The sequence below is a fragment of the Panthera onca genome, chromosome B2 (assembly GCF_046562875.1).
Source record: "Panthera onca isolate mPanOnc1 chromosome B2, mPanOnc1 haplotype 2, whole genome shotgun sequence".
In the NCBI taxonomy this organism is placed as follows: domain Eukaryota; kingdom Metazoa; phylum Chordata; class Mammalia; order Carnivora; family Felidae; genus Panthera; species Panthera onca.
The window spans coordinates 54,613,897-54,631,555 of NC_138343.1; the positions used below are offsets into that span (position 1 = coordinate 54,613,897).

Sequence of the window (17,659 nt, forward strand, 5' to 3'; positions counted from 1 at the left end):
CTCATAAGCTTGTGAAAAGTTCTCACCCATAAGAAACGAATTAACTGTTGCAGAGCAGCAGACGAAATATTTAGTACACCATAGGAGGTATTTTACTGAATTATATTAATAGCAGCAATGCCTTCCAGCTGTAGTACAGATTTGAAATTGCTTAACTGATTTTTTTTTTAAAGGTTCTATAAAGAGTTAGAGGGAGGAACTAGATTCCAGGTTTTTCTGATGAGAAAGCTGGAGGCAAAACATGTAAGTAATTTAAGTAATATTAAATAACACACCAGATCTGACCCACTTAAGATAGCCTTTTCTGGTTAATAATAAAACTGATTACCTTGGTAATGATAACAGCTCTAAAGTGTTGACTCTGTGCTAGATACTATACCAATTGCTTTATGAAAATGAGCTAATTAATCCCCACATCACCCTATCTGTTAAATACTACTCCTTCTGATGAGGGAGCATAAGGCAAGCTGAGGGCAAAGCACAAACTAACAGTCCCTCCCCCAGCCCCAAGTGGGATATGTGTAACATTCCTTAGGCACTCCTGCTGCCCAAGAACAAAGGAAAGAAAACAAATGGTTAACTGATAGAGATAACAGTCATGCAAGACATGAGTCTCCATTAGTTTACAAATATCCTAGTAAATTACAAGAAAAAGGCAATCTTATCAATAGTTTAATCTCCAGAAACCTATAACCCCAACATCACCCTCTCTTCCATAGTGATGTGGGGAACAAAGGCAAGAATGAAATGGCAGGTAAAATTAAACTTCCTTATACCCTGCAGCCCATTGACAAATTCTTGAGGCAAATACGGAGTATAACATTTCTCCAGGAACTCCCTACTGTCTTAATGTTAATGCTTTGCTAGAGGGAAAAACAACCTTAGCTTGATAATAAGTAGGCCTCCAATATCCTGTGAGTCTTCCCTAGCATATGAAAATCCCTTTGGAAACTTCCCCTTGACTTTACCTTCCCCACCTCCCAAGTTTTTTACACCAAAACACGTCTCAAGAATTCTTTCTTGGCCATCAGCTCCAAACCCCCATCACTTCACAACCCTATCACTTCGTGTGAGTGTGTGTGTGTGTGTGTGTGTGTGTGTGTACGAACTGTATATATGGGATCTTTACAGATTGGTTAGTAACAACATGTGGTAAGACAGGATTTAAACTTGGGTATTTGACTTAAAGCCCTGCCTTAGTAGCCTTTCCTTCTTCCCATACTCTGTGAGGCCTCCTAGTCTCCTTCAGTGTGTTTTTGGTTAGGGTATGTGTGATTTTTCAGTGACCTTGAGAGTGAAACTGTGGTTGAAGTTAAGGGTTAAAGAGAAGTATTTAGAATCTGCAGGTAACTGATGACAAAATTAGTTTTATAGGTAATAATTGAGTAGTTTAGTAAGTAGGCATTTAAAAGGGGGTCACAATACATTAAATGCCTGTAGTATGCATTCTGGTTATTAACATTATAAGTGAAGCTTTAGGGAAATGACACAAGAAGAAGTTATCAACAGGTTAGAAATTGTAGAAGATCGAACAAGAACATGCTGAGAAAAGGCATTGGGATGATTTCATGTTCTTTCCTAGTTGTAGGTCCACTTGTATAACCCTGCTGCTAAGCTGTGAATTCCTGTTGTTACTTATAGCTAAACTTCCTGGGACCAAAGTAATGATCCTTGATATGCTGAATTGTGGGTATTGAATTAATTGTCTTTGTAGTTTAGCAGACCCTCCCTTAGTGTTTTTTAAATATGTAAATTAGAGCTCCAAATTCTTGTGGGTTGGAAACAAGTGTCACTAAGGAAGGATCGAAAATATCCTGTTAAGAAATACTATATCATTACCCTCTTCTCTGCCTTCATATATGTGGCTGTTTTGCCTCACTTAGGTCAAGAAGATTTTCCTTTTCAAATATAAATGTGTCTCTGAGGGTACTTGCTGTTTACCCAGTCTCACTTCATTGTGCAAGCTGAGCTTGACCATAATGAATGGCAGTTGTTGCTCTGCCAATGGGAATAATAATTGGGCTTGGGGCTTTTCTTGGTAGGGAAGACATTCTTCCAGGGAAACCACACATTGTTCTTCTAGGCAATTGAATGTTTACGCCATGGCCTCTGAATATATATACTCATAGCTTCTGAGTAGATTCTGGTGTAAACACTTTTTAAAACATAATAAGATAAGGTCACTAGATGGGGTGCCTGGTTAGCTCAGTTGGTTAAGTGTCTGACTCTTGATTTTCGCTCAGGTCATAATCTCACAGAGAGTTCAAGCCACACATAGGGCTCCGTGCTGACAATGTGAAGCCTGCTTGGGATTCTCTCTCTCTCTCGCTCTCTGTTTATCCTTTTTCTGCTCATGCATGCAAGTGCACACTCTCTCAAAATAAATAAATAAACATTTAAAAAAAGGGAAACCCAACTTTGAGAGAGACTTTGAAAGAGACAGGGTAGGAGCAGGATAAAGAAGTACCTATTGTATAATTTTTCTTGTGTTCCATTGGTAACATAGTGCCCCTGAAAATAATTTACTGTTGTTTTTGGAAGAAATTGGCGTGTTGCCAGTGCCATGGCTTGCATGTCAGGACTAATTTGGAAGGTTGAAAACTGCCACTTACCGCCAAAAGACCGGTGTTGATTTTTGGCATTTCCCATCACTGGACAGAATTGTCTGTCTCCCTCTTTCTGTGCCCCTTGCCTGCTCATGTTCACACACCTTCTCTTTCTGTCTCTCAAAATAAATAAATAAAACTTTAAAAAAAAAAAAAGGGAGGGGCGCCTGGGTGGCTCAGTCGGTTGGGCGTCCGACTTCGGCTCAGGTCATGATCTCGTAGTTTGTGAGTTTGAGTACCGCGTCAGGCTCTGTGCTGACAGCTAAAAGCCTGGAGCCTGCTTCGGATTCTGTGTCTCCTCCTGTCTCTGCCCCTTCCCCTCCCATGCTCATGCTCTGTCTCTCTCTCTCTCTGTCTCTCAATAATAAATAAACATTAAAAAAGTTTAAAAAAATATTTCTTTGACTTGTAGAGGTGGATACCTAGAAAGTGTTCTCTAAGAAAATGTCAGCAAGCCTTCTTGCTCAACTATAGACCCCAACAGTTATTTCTTACTGCATTTTCTTGAGGCGTTGGCAGTGTTGGAACATTCTAAGTACCAGACCAGAAACAGGAGCAGAATGCCTAGAAGACCACACCTTACTTGTCCCCTTCCCTGCCTGTGATCCCATACTGAACACATACCACCCCCACCTGTGGTCATGTGCTCTCTCTTTCTGCTCTTTTGCCTATACCTTCCTGACCCTCCCTTTAGAAAACACTAGGTCTCCTTCTTATCAGTGGAGAGGTTGGTTGTTAAAGCTTGAGCTTGCCACCTCCCCCAGCTGCCGGCATCCAAAATAAATCTCTCCCTTTCTCTTTTCCAAACCCACGTCTCCAGTTATTGGCTTCTCTTGCAACAAGTTTTTCTGGAGTTTGTTCGGCTACGGTATTAGCAAACAGAGCCAAGCAGCTATGCTTTTGATTTGCCTAGCCCCCTGGAGATTCCCTGGGATGGAGCATTTGGCTGCTGTGGGACACCAGGGGTTACCCATTTATTTCCTGAGTTAGCAGCTGTGATAGATCATTTGGTAACGAAAACATCTCACAATCAGTGTACCTTCTGTACAATATTGCAAGAGTTTGCTAGTCTGAAAACTAGAGAAGACAGTTTGTGTGATAATACATGAATGGGCTGAAAACTTAATTATAAGGTCCAAATTTTAGACATACATACATACATGGAGGCAGTAAATAAGTTGGAAAGAAAAGGGAGGTGAAAGATACTAGTTTTAGCTTTTCTTCCTTTAGAGAGTATCTTGCCATTGTGAGAAGGGAGATGTTTCATTTTCAAAAATACCTAATGAAAGCTGTGCTGTCTAATTAACAATAGGTTTACAACCTATTGGAAATATGTGGGGCTCCCCCCTCAATGGAACCCCAAACCCTGAGATACTTCACTTCCAGGTTCTTCCCCTCTCCGTTTCATGGGCTTATTTTGGGGGGCTTTGCAATGAGCATGAACCAAAGAACAAAGGGAGGAGGGACTCAAAGTCTCTCGTAATCTCAGGGAATGTACATTTGTTCCAGTCAGACTACCTTTTGCCTTACCTGGGCATAGGCGACTTCAAGGTAAGGCTGTAACCTATGTACTACTCAGCCAGTGAGGAATCAGGGGAGGGACTTGAATGCTCGGAGGTAAGTTGTCTGCTGTAACCGCCCTGAGTGTGCCTGTCCAACAGACACCTGCTCTTGGAAGAATATTGATTAAAGCCTTATTTCACTGTGCTCCATGTTTCCTGGTCCCTCCTTCGATTGGGTCAATGGGCTTATTTCTAACACCATTACTTGCATAGAATAGCTGACCCAAAGTTTTCTGAAGAACATACAATTCTCCTTTGTAGAATTCAACAATTCTATACATCACAAAACGCTCACCATAGTAAGGGTAGTCTTCACCTTACAATGTTATTACAATATTATTGACTGTATTCCCTATGCTGTACTTTCTATTCTCGTAACTTGTTTATTTATTTGTAAATTTTTATTTGAGGGAGGGGGAGAGAGAGAAAAAGAGGGAGCGAGCCAGAGAGAATGAGAGTCCCAAGCAGGCTGCACAGAGCTTGACATGGGGTTCCATCCCATAAACTCTGATATTATGACCTGAGCCTAAATCAAAAGCTGGACACTTAACCAACTGAGGCACTCAGGTGCCACCCCTCCCCCATGACTTATTTTATAAGTGGAAGTTTGTACCTCTTAATCTCCGTAATTTATTTCACCTATACCATCACTTCCCTTCCCTCTGGCATCCACTAGTTTTTTCTTTGTACTTATGAGTCTCTTTCTATTCAAAGAAATTTAGTAAGGAAAGAAAAATATTTTCAGCAAATAGTATTGAAGGGTACTAGAATATGCCACCCCAAGATATGTCACTTTGACATAAGAATTATTTTGAGCTAAAGGCAACTGAAAACCAGCAGATGCCATAAGAACTTTTTACCTCCTCCTAACTGCCTAAAAATAAAATATAAATTTCCCCTTTTAAAGGAAATTTACATTTGTTAAGATGTCTCTGTATGGGGAAGAGAGCTACTCCAGACAACTCTTATCACCCAAGAGACTCATCTGCAAAACAGTACAACCTTTATTTGCCGTGTATTTCCTCCGCTCACCTTCTCAGAACTTGCCTCTTCCGCCAAGAATCCCTTTTTCTTGGGTTAGCCTAAAATGGTATATAAGCCTCAATCATCTGGCTACCTCCTTGAGTCCTGTTTCTTTGTTAAGACTGCCATCAGCACACTTTATGTACATATGTAATTAAATGGGTTTTTTTTCTTGTGAATGTCTTTGATCAGTTTGATTAATGAGCCCCAGCCATGAACCATGAACCAGCCATGAAGATCCTTCCTCCCCTAGAGGGGTAGAAAACAACCTGGACTTGTACTTTACCTTACACACAAAAGTTGAGATGAAAAGGACCTGACTTTAGAAATTAAACATCATGGCTTCTAAAGGACAGCATGGGAGAATATCTTTGTAAGCTAACTGAGGACACAGGGAGCATTACCATAAAAAAAAATTGATAACTTAGGGTTCATGAAAAATAAACACATTTACTTACCAGAAGACAACAACGTTAAGAAAATATATAGACAAGCCACAGATTGTAAGAAAGTATTTCTAACACCTATATCTGACACCAGGGCTATATCCAGAGCTTATCAAGAATTCCTACAAGAAGACAATCTGTTTTTTTAAATGGGAGAAAGATTTGAACAGACACTTCACAAAATAAGGCATGATGAATGGATAAAGAAGAGTTGGGGTGTGTGTGTGTGCGCGTGCGTGCGTGTATACACACACCCACACACATACATATACATACGTACAACGGAATATTACTCAGCCATCATGGGCACCTGGGTGGCTCAGTTGGTTAAGTGTCCAACTTGGGCTCAGGTCATGCATGATCCCGCAGTTCATGAGTTCGAGCCCTGAATCGCGCTCTGTGCTGACAGTGCAGAGCCTGCTTCAGATCCTGTCTCCTTCTGTCCCTGCCCTGCTCATGCTCTTATTTCAAAAATAAATAACAAAAACAAAAAAACCACCAAAAACCCACAGAATGAAATCTTGCTATTTGCAATGATGTGGATGGAGCTAGAGGGTATTATGCGAAGCAAAATAAGTCAGTCAGAGTAAGACAAATACTATATGATAAGAGGGAACCAAACCAAAACAGACTCTTAACTGTGGAGAAAAAATTGAGGGTAGATGGAGGGGGGTGAGCAGCAGGATAGGCTAAATGGGATGAGTATTAAGGAGGACACTTGTTGAGATGAGCACTGGGTGTTATATGTTAAGTGATGAATCACTAAATTCTACTCCTGCAACCAGTACTACACTATATGTTAAGTAACTTGAATTTAAATAAAATCTTGGGAAAAAATATATCTGCATATGCACATATACATATATGTATCTATATATGGTCAGTGATGCAGGAAGTCAATATTGCAAACATGAACATGTTTGAATAAAGGTAAAGATTCAAAGAAACAGACAAAAAACCCAAAGTAAGGCATATGAAAAGAAAGGATATGAAAAAGTGCTCACAAGAATTACTCATCAGGGAAATGCAAAGTGAGATATCACTACCTACCCTTTAGACTGGCTAAAATGAACAAAATTGAGTCAGCACCAAACTTTGGGGACAGTGTGGAACTCTCATACATTGTTGGTAGGCTATAAAATAGTATGGTCGGTCACCTTGGAAAACTATTGGCAGCAATTCTGGCAGCATTTGAGAGAAATGAAAACATAGGCCCACAAAAGTCATCTACAAGAATGTTCATGGTGGCTTTATTGGTAATAGCCCCAAACTGGAAAAATGGCCCAGGTGTCCATCACCAGAGAACTAGATAAACTATCTGGTATATTCATACAATAAAACACTACTTAGCAATAAAAGGAACAAACTGCTGATAGTGTTACCAATCAGTCTATCGCAGCTGCTAACTCAGGAAGTGAATGGGTAAGCCCCGGCATGCTGCCATGGCCAACTGCCCCATCCTGGGGAATACTGAGAGGGATGGACAAATCGAAAGCATAGTTCCTGGCTGGGTTTGCCTACACTGTTGCCGAACAAACTTGGATAAACTCATCGTGAGAGAAGCTAATAACCCAATAGATGAAGGTTTAGAAAAGAGGGAGAAATTTATTTTGGGTGCCAGCAGCCAGGGTGGTGGCAGGCTTAAGTCTTAATATCCAACCTCTTTCCTGGCAAGATGGATGCCTAGAGTTTTATAGACATTCAGGGAGGTACGTACGGGCAAGAAAGCATGCAGAGAACATGTGATCGTGGTTGGGCGTTGGTATGTGTTCAGCACAGGATCATGGGCACAAAATGGGACAGGTGGGGTATGGTCTTCTAGGCATTCTTTGTTATCAAGGCCTTTCTGTCTGGGTGGTTGGAACATTCCAGTCATTGCCAAAACATCTTTATCAATGCCTCAAGGAAGCGTGATAAGAAATAAGTGCAGCAGGTTTTAGTTAGAGCATGAATTAGCAATCTTGTCTTTTTTTGGTTTTAACTGTTGGGGTCTATAGTTGAGTAAAAGGGCTTGTTGACAGTATGTGTAATGAATGGCATAAATCTCAAAACATATAAAGTCATGAAACAAGTGAGTTATAAAACACTTTATACTGTGTGATTCCATTTATATAAAGTTGTAGAATAGTTAAAACTATGGTGATGAAAATCACATCAGTAGTTTCTCGTACGTATGGAGGGGAGGGAAGAATGTTGACTGGGAAGGGGCACCAGAGAACTCTGGGTGATGGAAACGTTCTGTCTCTTGATAGGAGTATGGATTACATAGGTACAGTGATTTGTCAAAACCAATAAAGCAGTAGACTTGAGATCTGTGTATTTCAGGTTGTAATTTGAAATTTAAAAATCTCACCCTCCAAAATAATACAGTATATTACTCTCTTAATCTAGTTCTTTCTTACTTTCCTTGAAGTATTAGCTAAGTCCTACTATTCTGAGCTTTTCAATCAATGTTAGTTCCTGTTTTCTTTCTTTCCCACCTACTTCAAACTCCTTTTTATACTGTTAGCTTGCTTTGTAAACATGGAGTCAGGAATTCCAGGTGGGAGGCAATTGCAGTAGTTCATTAATCAAGCATTTGCTTGCATTTCTTCTTGCTTTGCTTCTCTTTTACACATTGCTTCTCTCCTGTAGTGAGAATACAGAAGAAGGGATTAATTGTGTTATGCATTTCAGAAGTAGCATAGGTAGGATATAGGAATTCAGGGAGTACTAAGATAAGGGGGTTGAGACTAAACTGATATACATTCATTATAAGCTCTGGAATCAAACCAAGAAATGGGTGATTTGATTACTCTCAGGAAAGGATTATCCTCATTGTTAAACATATATACATGTAAACATTTGCTGTCTTTACCTGAATAATTTGTTTCCTGTAAGTTTTGCACTTTTAAAAAAATGTATTTGTACATGAAGGGCTCGAATGATGTATAGGATATGTACATCTACCTACGAATGCTGAATTTACTTTAGAAAATACCATTTTGTACTCTAATTATAGCTGTCTATCACTGCTGACACCACTAGATGATATTGACTTACTTTGCCTCTTCTTTTTCCTCCAGTTTGATAAAGGCTACTCTTACAATATCCGTCATAGCTTTGGAAAGGAAGGCAAGAGAACTGACTATACACCTTTCAGTTGCATGAAGATTATTCTAACCAATCCACCAGGCCAAGGGGATTATCATGGTAAGTGCTTCCACTGGATACATTTCTGTGAAGTGTAGAAACCCCACTAGCTCTATAGGAAACAGTAAAGCAGTGTGATTGATGGCTTTTTGTATCACCATATCCCTTGTAGCTTGTGTCAGTCACCACTGTGCTCCTGCACTGTTCTAGAGATCTGTCGTATTACTGAACTAGGTCAGCAAGAGAGTTTATTCAACTATGCTAAAGATTGTGCTGGACCAGGCTCTTTAGTCTCAGTGTCCCCCTTCACCTGCTATTTTCTGTTTCTCTCATGATTAGGAGACTAATACAGGTTCTTCAAAGGTTTTTGAAATTGAGTACCTTGAATTATAGAATAGTTGATTCATTAATTTTCAAAAGAGTACTGAGGAAAGGTGTGTTTTAGTATCATTAATGAATGAGATTGAGTGAGGAATTTAGCGGGTCATGGTATCAAACATCTGTCAATTCACCTGAGTTACTGTAGGTTGAAAAAAAAAAAAGGCTAAACTATTTTTTGTAGACTTCTTAGTTCAACAATTTTTTTCTACAATAGTTCTCTGCACATACCTTGAAAAGTTCCTCATTTGTCTGGTATGTCAGAGAATGATTTTAATAATCCACATTAGTAAATACTTTAGATAACTAAAGCTTACTGCAGTATGTGTCAGAACTTTTTTTCTTTTAGCACTTTTTTTTTTAACGTTTACTTATTTATTTTGAGAGACAAAGAGAGCATGCACATGAGCAGGGGAGGGGCAGAGACAGAGGGAGAAACAGAATCCTAAGCAAGGTCTGTGCTGTCAGCGCAGAGCCTAATGTGTGCTTGATCCCATGACTTGTGAGATCATGACCTGAGCTGAAATCAAGAGTAAAACGCTCAATGAGCTGAGCCACCCATGCGCCCTTGGCATTTTTTTTAATGTGTAGAAGGATGTTTGTTAATTATTGTTTCAGCATCTTGAATGTAATTCTTTATTAAAAGATTATGCATTTATAGGCTGTTATGGATCAAGATCCAAATAATCACAAACAGAATTTTGAGGAAGATGCTTGACATGTCCAGAGCATTAAAAAAATGCCTTTACTTTCATATTTAATAGATAAAAGTTGGCCGGTACTGGTATTCACAGTGAGTGGTTCTCATCACTTGTGTCAGTTACTTTAAGGTACCTTTTAGAAATGCATATTATCAGGCTCCACCCTCAGACTTATAAAATCAGATTTATTTGCACGTGCCCTGAATAATTGCTTATGTCTTCTACACTTTGATTGACCACATACTTCTATTGAGAAAATATATTACTTTTCTTAGGCCATTTAGTTTGGCCTAGTAAAACTCCCAGGGATTCTTTTATCACTTACCAGATCCTAGAACTCCCACTTATGTAGTTGATTTTTATTAGCTCAAATGCAGGATTTTATATTGCTTATTCCTGTTAAACTGAATCTTATTCCAGTCCATTGTTTGTTTTATTTTATTTTTAATTTAAACTCTATCAGTTAAAAAATAATCTACTTAGCAGACACTCAGTAAGTTCGTATTATTTATTAGAAACATTGATCTGTCCTTGTTTTAATGAGTAAACTTAATTTTTTTAGAGCACTTAGGTTCACAGCAAAATTGAGCAGAAAATACAAAGAGTTCTCGCATACTCTCTGCCGCACACTTGCACAACCTGCCACTATCAGCAGCATCCTTCACTAGAGTGGTTTGTTACTTGTGAACTGAGAAGAATGTGTAATCTGCTATTATTGGATATAGCATTTTATAGATATCAATTATATTAATTGATGGTGCTTTTGAATTCTGATTATTGTTGCTGATTTACTGCCCGCTGGATCTGTCCATTTCCTTTTTTTTTTTTTTTTTTTTTTTTTTAATGTTTATTTATTTTTGAGAGACAGAGCACAAGCAGGGGAGGGGCAGAGAGAGAGGGAGACACAGAATCCGAAGCAGGCTCCAGTCTCTGAGCTGTCAGCACAGAGCCCAACCTGGGGCTCAAACTCACAAACCAGGAGACCATGACCTGAGCCAAAGTCGGACTCTAAACCGACTGAGCCACCTAGGCGCCCCAGAATCAGTCCATTTCTCATGGAGAAGTATTGGAGTCTGTAATAGGGGATACATCAATTTCTCCTTGCAGTTCTACCAGTTTTGCCTCTTGTATTTTGATGATCTATTGCTAGATGGATACACATTAAGGATTGTTATGTCTTCCTGGTGTATGCACTGCTTTATCATTATGTAATATCCTCGATATATTTTCCCACTCTGAAGTTTTTATATTACCTCTACTTACTCTCTGATGTTCTTTTCTTTAGGTAGACCCAAGTTCTGGCCTTTATCATTTTCCTTCTCTTTGAAGAGCTTTTTTAACATTTCTTGCCTTGCTGGTCTACCGGTAACAAATCATGTCAGTTTTTGTTTGTCCAAGAAAGTATTTCTTCTTGTCTTTTGAAGGATAATTTCACAGGGTACAGAATTCTAGATGTGTAGAGGTTTTTTTCCCCCCTCTAAATGCTTTCTTTACATATTTCAGTCCAAAAAATAAATAAGTAAATAAATAAATATTTCACTTCAGTCTTTTGCTTGCATGGTTTCTGAGGATAAATTAGATATAATTGTTATATTTGCTTCTCTGTAGGTAAGGTGTCCCCCCCCCCCCAGCTTCTTTCAAGATTTTTTCTTTATTTTTTATTTTCTCAAATATGAATGTGATATATCTAAGCTATATTTTGGGGGGCATTAATACTGTTTGGTGTTTTTTGGACTTCTTATATCTGTAGTTTGGTGTCTGACATTTATTTGGGGAATATTCTCCATTGCCTCAAATATTGCTTCTATTCCTTCCTTTCTTCTGGTATTCTCATTACTACCCTTCATAATGCCCCACAGGTGTTACATATTCTGTTCTTACTGTCTTTCTTTAGTCGTTTTGTCTTTGTTTTTCAGTTTTGGAAGTTTCAATTGGCATAACCTCAAACTTCGAGATTCCTCCCTCAGCCGTGTCTATAATAAGCCCATAAAAGACGTTGTTCATTTCCATTAGAGTGTTTAGTTCTCTAGCATTTCTTTTTGATTCTTTCTTAGGATTTCCATCTCTCTGCCTCCATTATCTGTTTTTGCACATTGTCTACTTTTTCCATTAGTGCTCTTAGCATTAACCATAGTTATTTTAAATTCTCGGTCTGATAATTCCACTATCCCTGCCATATCTGACTCTAGTTCTGATGTTTGTTCAGTCTCTTCAAAGCTGTATTGTTTGCCTTTTGATAAGTCTTGTACTTTTTTGTTAAAAAGTAGACATGACATTCTGGATGAAAAGAATTCCAATAAATAGACCTTTAGTAATATGGTGGTAAGCAGGGAGGTGGAGAGGTTGGTGTTCTGTAGTCCTCTGCTTAGTCTTTTAGTGAGTCTGTGGCCCTCGGCTATTAACTTCAACAGTGACTCAGTTTTTCTCCCTTAGGTGGGACAGGATGCCTAGAGGAGGCTGGAGTTGGGTATTTCCCTACCCCTGATAGGTTAGCCTCTGATAAAACCCCAGAAGTTTAGGCTCCAGTAAAACAGTTTGTTCTGAGGGCAGGCCTTATTAAGAGTAGATTGCTCTATAGTATTAAAATGGTTACTTTTCCCCTCCCCATGCCAGAAGCTTGAGAGAATTTCTCTCTATTATCCACCGTGAGCACTTGGTAGAGCTCCTGGAAGTTAGGCTTACGAAGTATGGGGCCTCCCTATGACTGCGTCTCCTTGGAGTTTTTGATGCTCAGACTTGTCCAGACTTCAAAAATTTCTCAGTTATAGGTAAGGTTTTTCCTACCCCAGCACTGGTTCCTGCAGAGATTTCTGCTCTGGTATGTTGTGATTTTCTGTATCTGCCACTCTCTCCAATTTTAGGGGACAGTGGTGTGCCCTGTGATCTCATTTCTTTGATGAGTCTAAGCAGAGTTGTTGATTTTTCAGTTCAACTTTTTCCTGGTTAGGATGGAGCAGTGTATAAGCTCTTCACAGGCCAGACTAGAAATGAGATGTCCCTGTCCTTTTAGTTTTACGTTGTTCATAAAACTGTTTAGTCCCTTGTGTTGATATCATTTCGTTAACCAGCACTGTTATGAATCTATACATAACTACATTCCAGACTAAGTTTATCCGTCTCTTCTGCAAATGGATGTTGGAAAGCTTTGTCAGATACTTAACTGGGTGTGCATTCACTTCATTTTTGGTTACCTGGTTCAACCCTGTCCAGTTTGGAAGATAATTTTCTTTGACGTGGAAGAAGAAAAAAAATAAACAGGAGTTACTGAGCTTTATTTTCTGTTATCTGTTAAAATAACACCAGCTTCTCTAAGTAGTAATCGTTTTTTTCTGTTTTTTGCTTATTGTCAGCATAGCTTAATAACACTTTTTTGTGACCTTTAGTACCTTGGCAATCTTCATTTTCTTCTTGGCTTTGCCCTTTATAACTTTTTCCATACAGATACAGTCATTATTTCAAATGTAATTTGGATAATTCAATTAATCTCCTTTTTTTGTGCCCTTTAATAATTCTGGGCTTACCCAAGAATTCCTTGTGCAGCCTCATTTCTTTCTTATTTGTATCTTTTGCAATTTCATTATCAGATTTTTATTTATTTTTATTTTTGAGAATAATAACGACAGCGTATACATGTTGAGTGTTTACTATATGCCAGGAGCATATAAAAGGTTTATATTGTGTTTTCAACAAGAGTTCTGTGAGTGATTATTTCCTTCACTGGACAGAAAGTGAAGCTCAGTCAGCGACAAGATAAGAATTTGCCTGTGGTCTCCCACCTGCTAAGCGGGAAACTGAGATTCAGACCTAGGTGTTACAGCTCCAGACTCTTAGCCACATGTTACACAGCTGCTCAGTATGTTTCCTTGTACTACAGGTTTACAGTTTTAATCTGAATGAAGTATAAACTATGAATTTTGTGAATTTTCATTATTTGTAGGAGTCCATAGGGTTAGTGGATGTTTTTTATAGTTAAGATTTTTGGTAAACGTGTTTGTTTGGCATCTAGGCCCTTTCCTGTTTTTGCTATAACCCATTTCCCATTGCTTTTGTTAAAAATGCATAATTGTTTCTAATTAACTTATAGATCCATCATCTGTATACTTAAAAAAAAAAAGTAATCTGCCTTCCAAAATTAAATTTTAAAATAAGTATTTTCATTTATATTGCTGTTTCTTATTAAAATATATGAAATTTTCTAGATTTTTGTCCTTATAATACAGTTTTTACATTTCATTTCTTCTGTGTTCTTATTTATGCAAATACTTTAGTAGTTCATCATTATTATTGCGTTACTCATCTCATGAAATAATACAGAGATGACGTGTATCTACAAAAGTTATTTTTCTGTGAAACACTTTCTCATTTGTCCGTCTCATTCCCATCTGTGGTTCCTGTTAAATTTGTATGGATTTTACTTTGTGGGAAATAGACATAAAATTTACATCTGAAAATGATGTGAGATTTTTATATTTTTTGGAGATTGTACATTTTTCCTTTTGTTTACATTATCTTCTCATAGTCTTTTAATGTAATTTTTAAAAATAAGAATAAAATGTGAGATTGTATAAAGTTTCCAGATAAACTGTTTTATAGCTACCTTGTGGTTATCTCTACTTGTTAGCAAGTAGCATAATTAAAACCGTTTCCTCTTCCTAGCGAATGGGCAACTTTGCCTGAGAATGCTGTAATGTTTTATGTAACTCTTGAGCCTGTAGTGTCCTGATAACCGTACAACTAAATCGTCATTTAGATAAAGAGAGGAAAATAGTTGCACCCATGGGCAATTAACTTTTTTATTAATAAGCTGTTAGACAATTAAGGGGAGCTTAGACAGTCTCTCGAGTGTGGTATTGTACTAAGTCCCGGGTAAATAACCTTGTTGGTGTGCTGGCTTGTTTTTCGTTGTCAGGGTGCCCATTCCGTCACAGTGATCCAGAGCTGCTGAAGCAGAAGTTGCAGTCATACAAGATCTCTCCCGACGGGATAAGCCAGGTAGGTCAGACGCTGCGCACATCCTCAGTAATGAGGAGTCAGACAGTCGCTGAGTTTCACTTACTGTTCTTGCAGTGGCGCTTTGTACTGCTTGTCAGGGCTCACACCACACATCCTGTCTTCTGCATGAAGTAAGCTAAAGCTTTGACTTGCCTGGCTTAGATTCCTTGGAAATTCTAGTTCTCCTATCTGCCAGGCTGCAGTCTTATTTTTCTTGGTAAGAAAGGAAGCTGGAAACCTTTTTTCTCTCAATTTGTTTTATTTTCTCAATTAGGAGTATTTTTAAAAAAATAAATTTTTAGAGGAATACATTGAAGGTTATTAACAAAGCTGAAAAGTAATGGCATCGTATTTTTGGGAAATTTTCTGTGCTGCTTATAGGTTAAAGCAGATATAATATAGTGGCTAATATTCTGATTGGCATCAACTCTTACCATGTTAAAGCTATACTTCTAAGGGCGTCTGGGTGACTAAGTCAGTTAAGCTTGACTTCAGCTCAGGTCATGATCTCCTGGTTCGTGAGTTCAAGCCCCACTTTGGGCTCTCTGCTTTCAGCACAGAGCCTGCTTCGGATTCTCTGTTCCCTTCTCTCTCCCTGCCCCTTCCCTGCTCATGTTCTCTGTCTCTCTCTCAAAATTAAGTAAACATTAAAAAAAAATTTACACTTCTAATGGTAGTTCATAGGGTTGAATAATCTATCAAAAATACTTTGGTAAATAATTGAGATAAAAAAAGAAATGTTCAAATGTAAAACCAAATATTTAAGAGTAATTTAGTAAATGTGCTTTAAAAAATATTGTGACATTGCAAAGGCTGCTATCTCTATGTGCTTTTGAATTGACTTGGGATTTGAAGTTCAGGAGGAGTATCTGCTTCCTTAGTTTAAGAAGAACAGTACATGTTTTAGAGCTGTGACATTCAAATCATTATATGTCCTTAATTATTTTTTCTTAATTACTGTACAAAACTCTACTTTTTCACTATGTCCAAACTTTGAATTTAACTTATTTCAGATCTTGAGAGTTTTGTGGTTCTCTGGGTAAGGCAGTGGTCAAAGTGCTGTTTTGAAATGCAAAGAATCGTATAAATCCTGCTCCTACAGAACCAGAGTCTGGAAGAAAACATGCCAAGTGTTATGAGAGATGTACACATAGAATGTCTTAGATCTTCTGAAGAGGGCGGCCTATATATAACCAAATAGGGGAGGCCAAGGAACACTATCTGGAAGAGATACTCCGTTGTTTTTTTGTTTTGTTTTATTTTTTCCAGTTTTTATTTTAATTCCAGTTAGTTAACATAGAGTGTAGTACTAGCTTCAGGTGTACAATATAGTGATTCAGCACTTCCATACATCACCCTGTGCTCATCAGAACAAGTACACCCCTTAATCCTCATCACTTATTTAATAAACCATTCATCCACCCCTCCCCTCTGGTAACCATGAATTTTTTCTTTGTAATTAAGAGTCTGTTTCTTGCTTTGTCTCTCTTTTTTCTCTGTTCATTTGTTTTGTTTCTTAAATTCCACATATGAGTGAAATCATATGGGATTTGTCTTTCTCTGACTGGCTTATTTCATGTAGCATTATACTCTATACTCCATCCATGTTGTTGCAAATGGCAAGATTTCATTTTTTTTTTTTTTTTTGTGGTTGAGTAATATTCCATTGTATATGTGTATATACCACATCTTCTTTATCCATTCATCCATCCATTGATGGACACTTTGGCTGTTTCCATATCTTGGCTCTTGTAAATAATGCTCCTATAAACATGGGGGTGCAATTATGCTTTTGACTTCATAGTTTGTATTCTGTGGGTAAATACCCGGTAGTGTGATTGCTGGATCATAAGGTAGATCTTTTTTTTTTTTAACATTTTGAGGAACCTCCATACTATTTTCCACAGAGGCTGCACCAACTTGCATTCCCAACAGCAGTGCACAAAGGTTCCTTTTTCTACATATCCTTACCAACACGTTGTTTCTTTTGTTGATTTTTGCCATTCTGATGGGTGAGAGGTGATATTGTAGTTTTGATTTGCATTTCCGTGATGGTAAGTGATGAGGTAAACATCTTTTCATGTGTCTGTTGGCCATCTGTATGTCTTTTTTGGAGCTGTGTCTCTTCAAGTCTTCTGCCCTTTTTTTTTTTTTTTCCCATTGTTTAATTTATTTTTGAGAGAGACAGGGCATGAGCAGGGGAGGGGCAGAGAGAGAGGGAGACACAGAATCTGAAACAGGCTCTGAGCTCTCCACACAGAGCCCGACACAGGGCTCAAACTCAGGAATGGTGAGATCATGACCTAGGCCAAAGTCAGATGCTTAACCAAGTCACCCAGGCACCCCTGCCCATTTTTAATTGGATTATATGTTCTTTGGGTGTTGAGTTTTATAAGTTCTTCATATATTTTAGATACTAACCCTTTATTGGATATGTTATTGCAAATATCTATTCCCATTCTATAGTTTGCCTTTTAATTTTATTATTTCCTTCATCATATAGAAACTTTTCATTTTGTTATTATTTATTTTGAGAGAGTGCACGTGTGAATGTGCATGCAAGTGGGGGAAGGGCAGAGAGAGGGGGAAAGAGAATCCTAAACAGGCTTCATGCCCAGCGCTGAGCCTGATGTAGGGCTTGGTCTCACAACCCTGAGATCATGACTTGAACCAAAATCAAGAGTCGGATGCTTAATTGAGAAACTTTTCTTTTTGATTTGGTCCTAGTAGTTATTTTTACTTTTGTTCCCCTTGCCTCAGGAGACATCTAGAAAGAAGTTGCTACAACTGATGTCAAAGAGGTTATTGCCTGTGTTCTC

The 17,659-nt window shown here is 38.3% G+C and overlaps 1 protein-coding gene across 2 annotated transcripts in view; it reads left to right on the forward strand.

Moving 5' to 3' along the window:
- PRIM2 (DNA primase subunit 2) overlaps positions 1-17,659 on the forward strand; it is a 349,495-nt gene that overhangs the window by 269,738 nt on the left and 62,098 nt on the right. For both annotated transcript variants that reach the window (XM_060615833.3, XM_060615834.3), the window contains exons 11-12: positions 8,703-8,829; positions 14,758-14,840. In XM_060615833.3, coding sequence (XP_060471816.1) covers positions 8,703-8,829; positions 14,758-14,840 — 210 coding nt within the window. The remainder of the gene's footprint in view (positions 1-8,702; positions 8,830-14,757; positions 14,841-17,659) is intronic.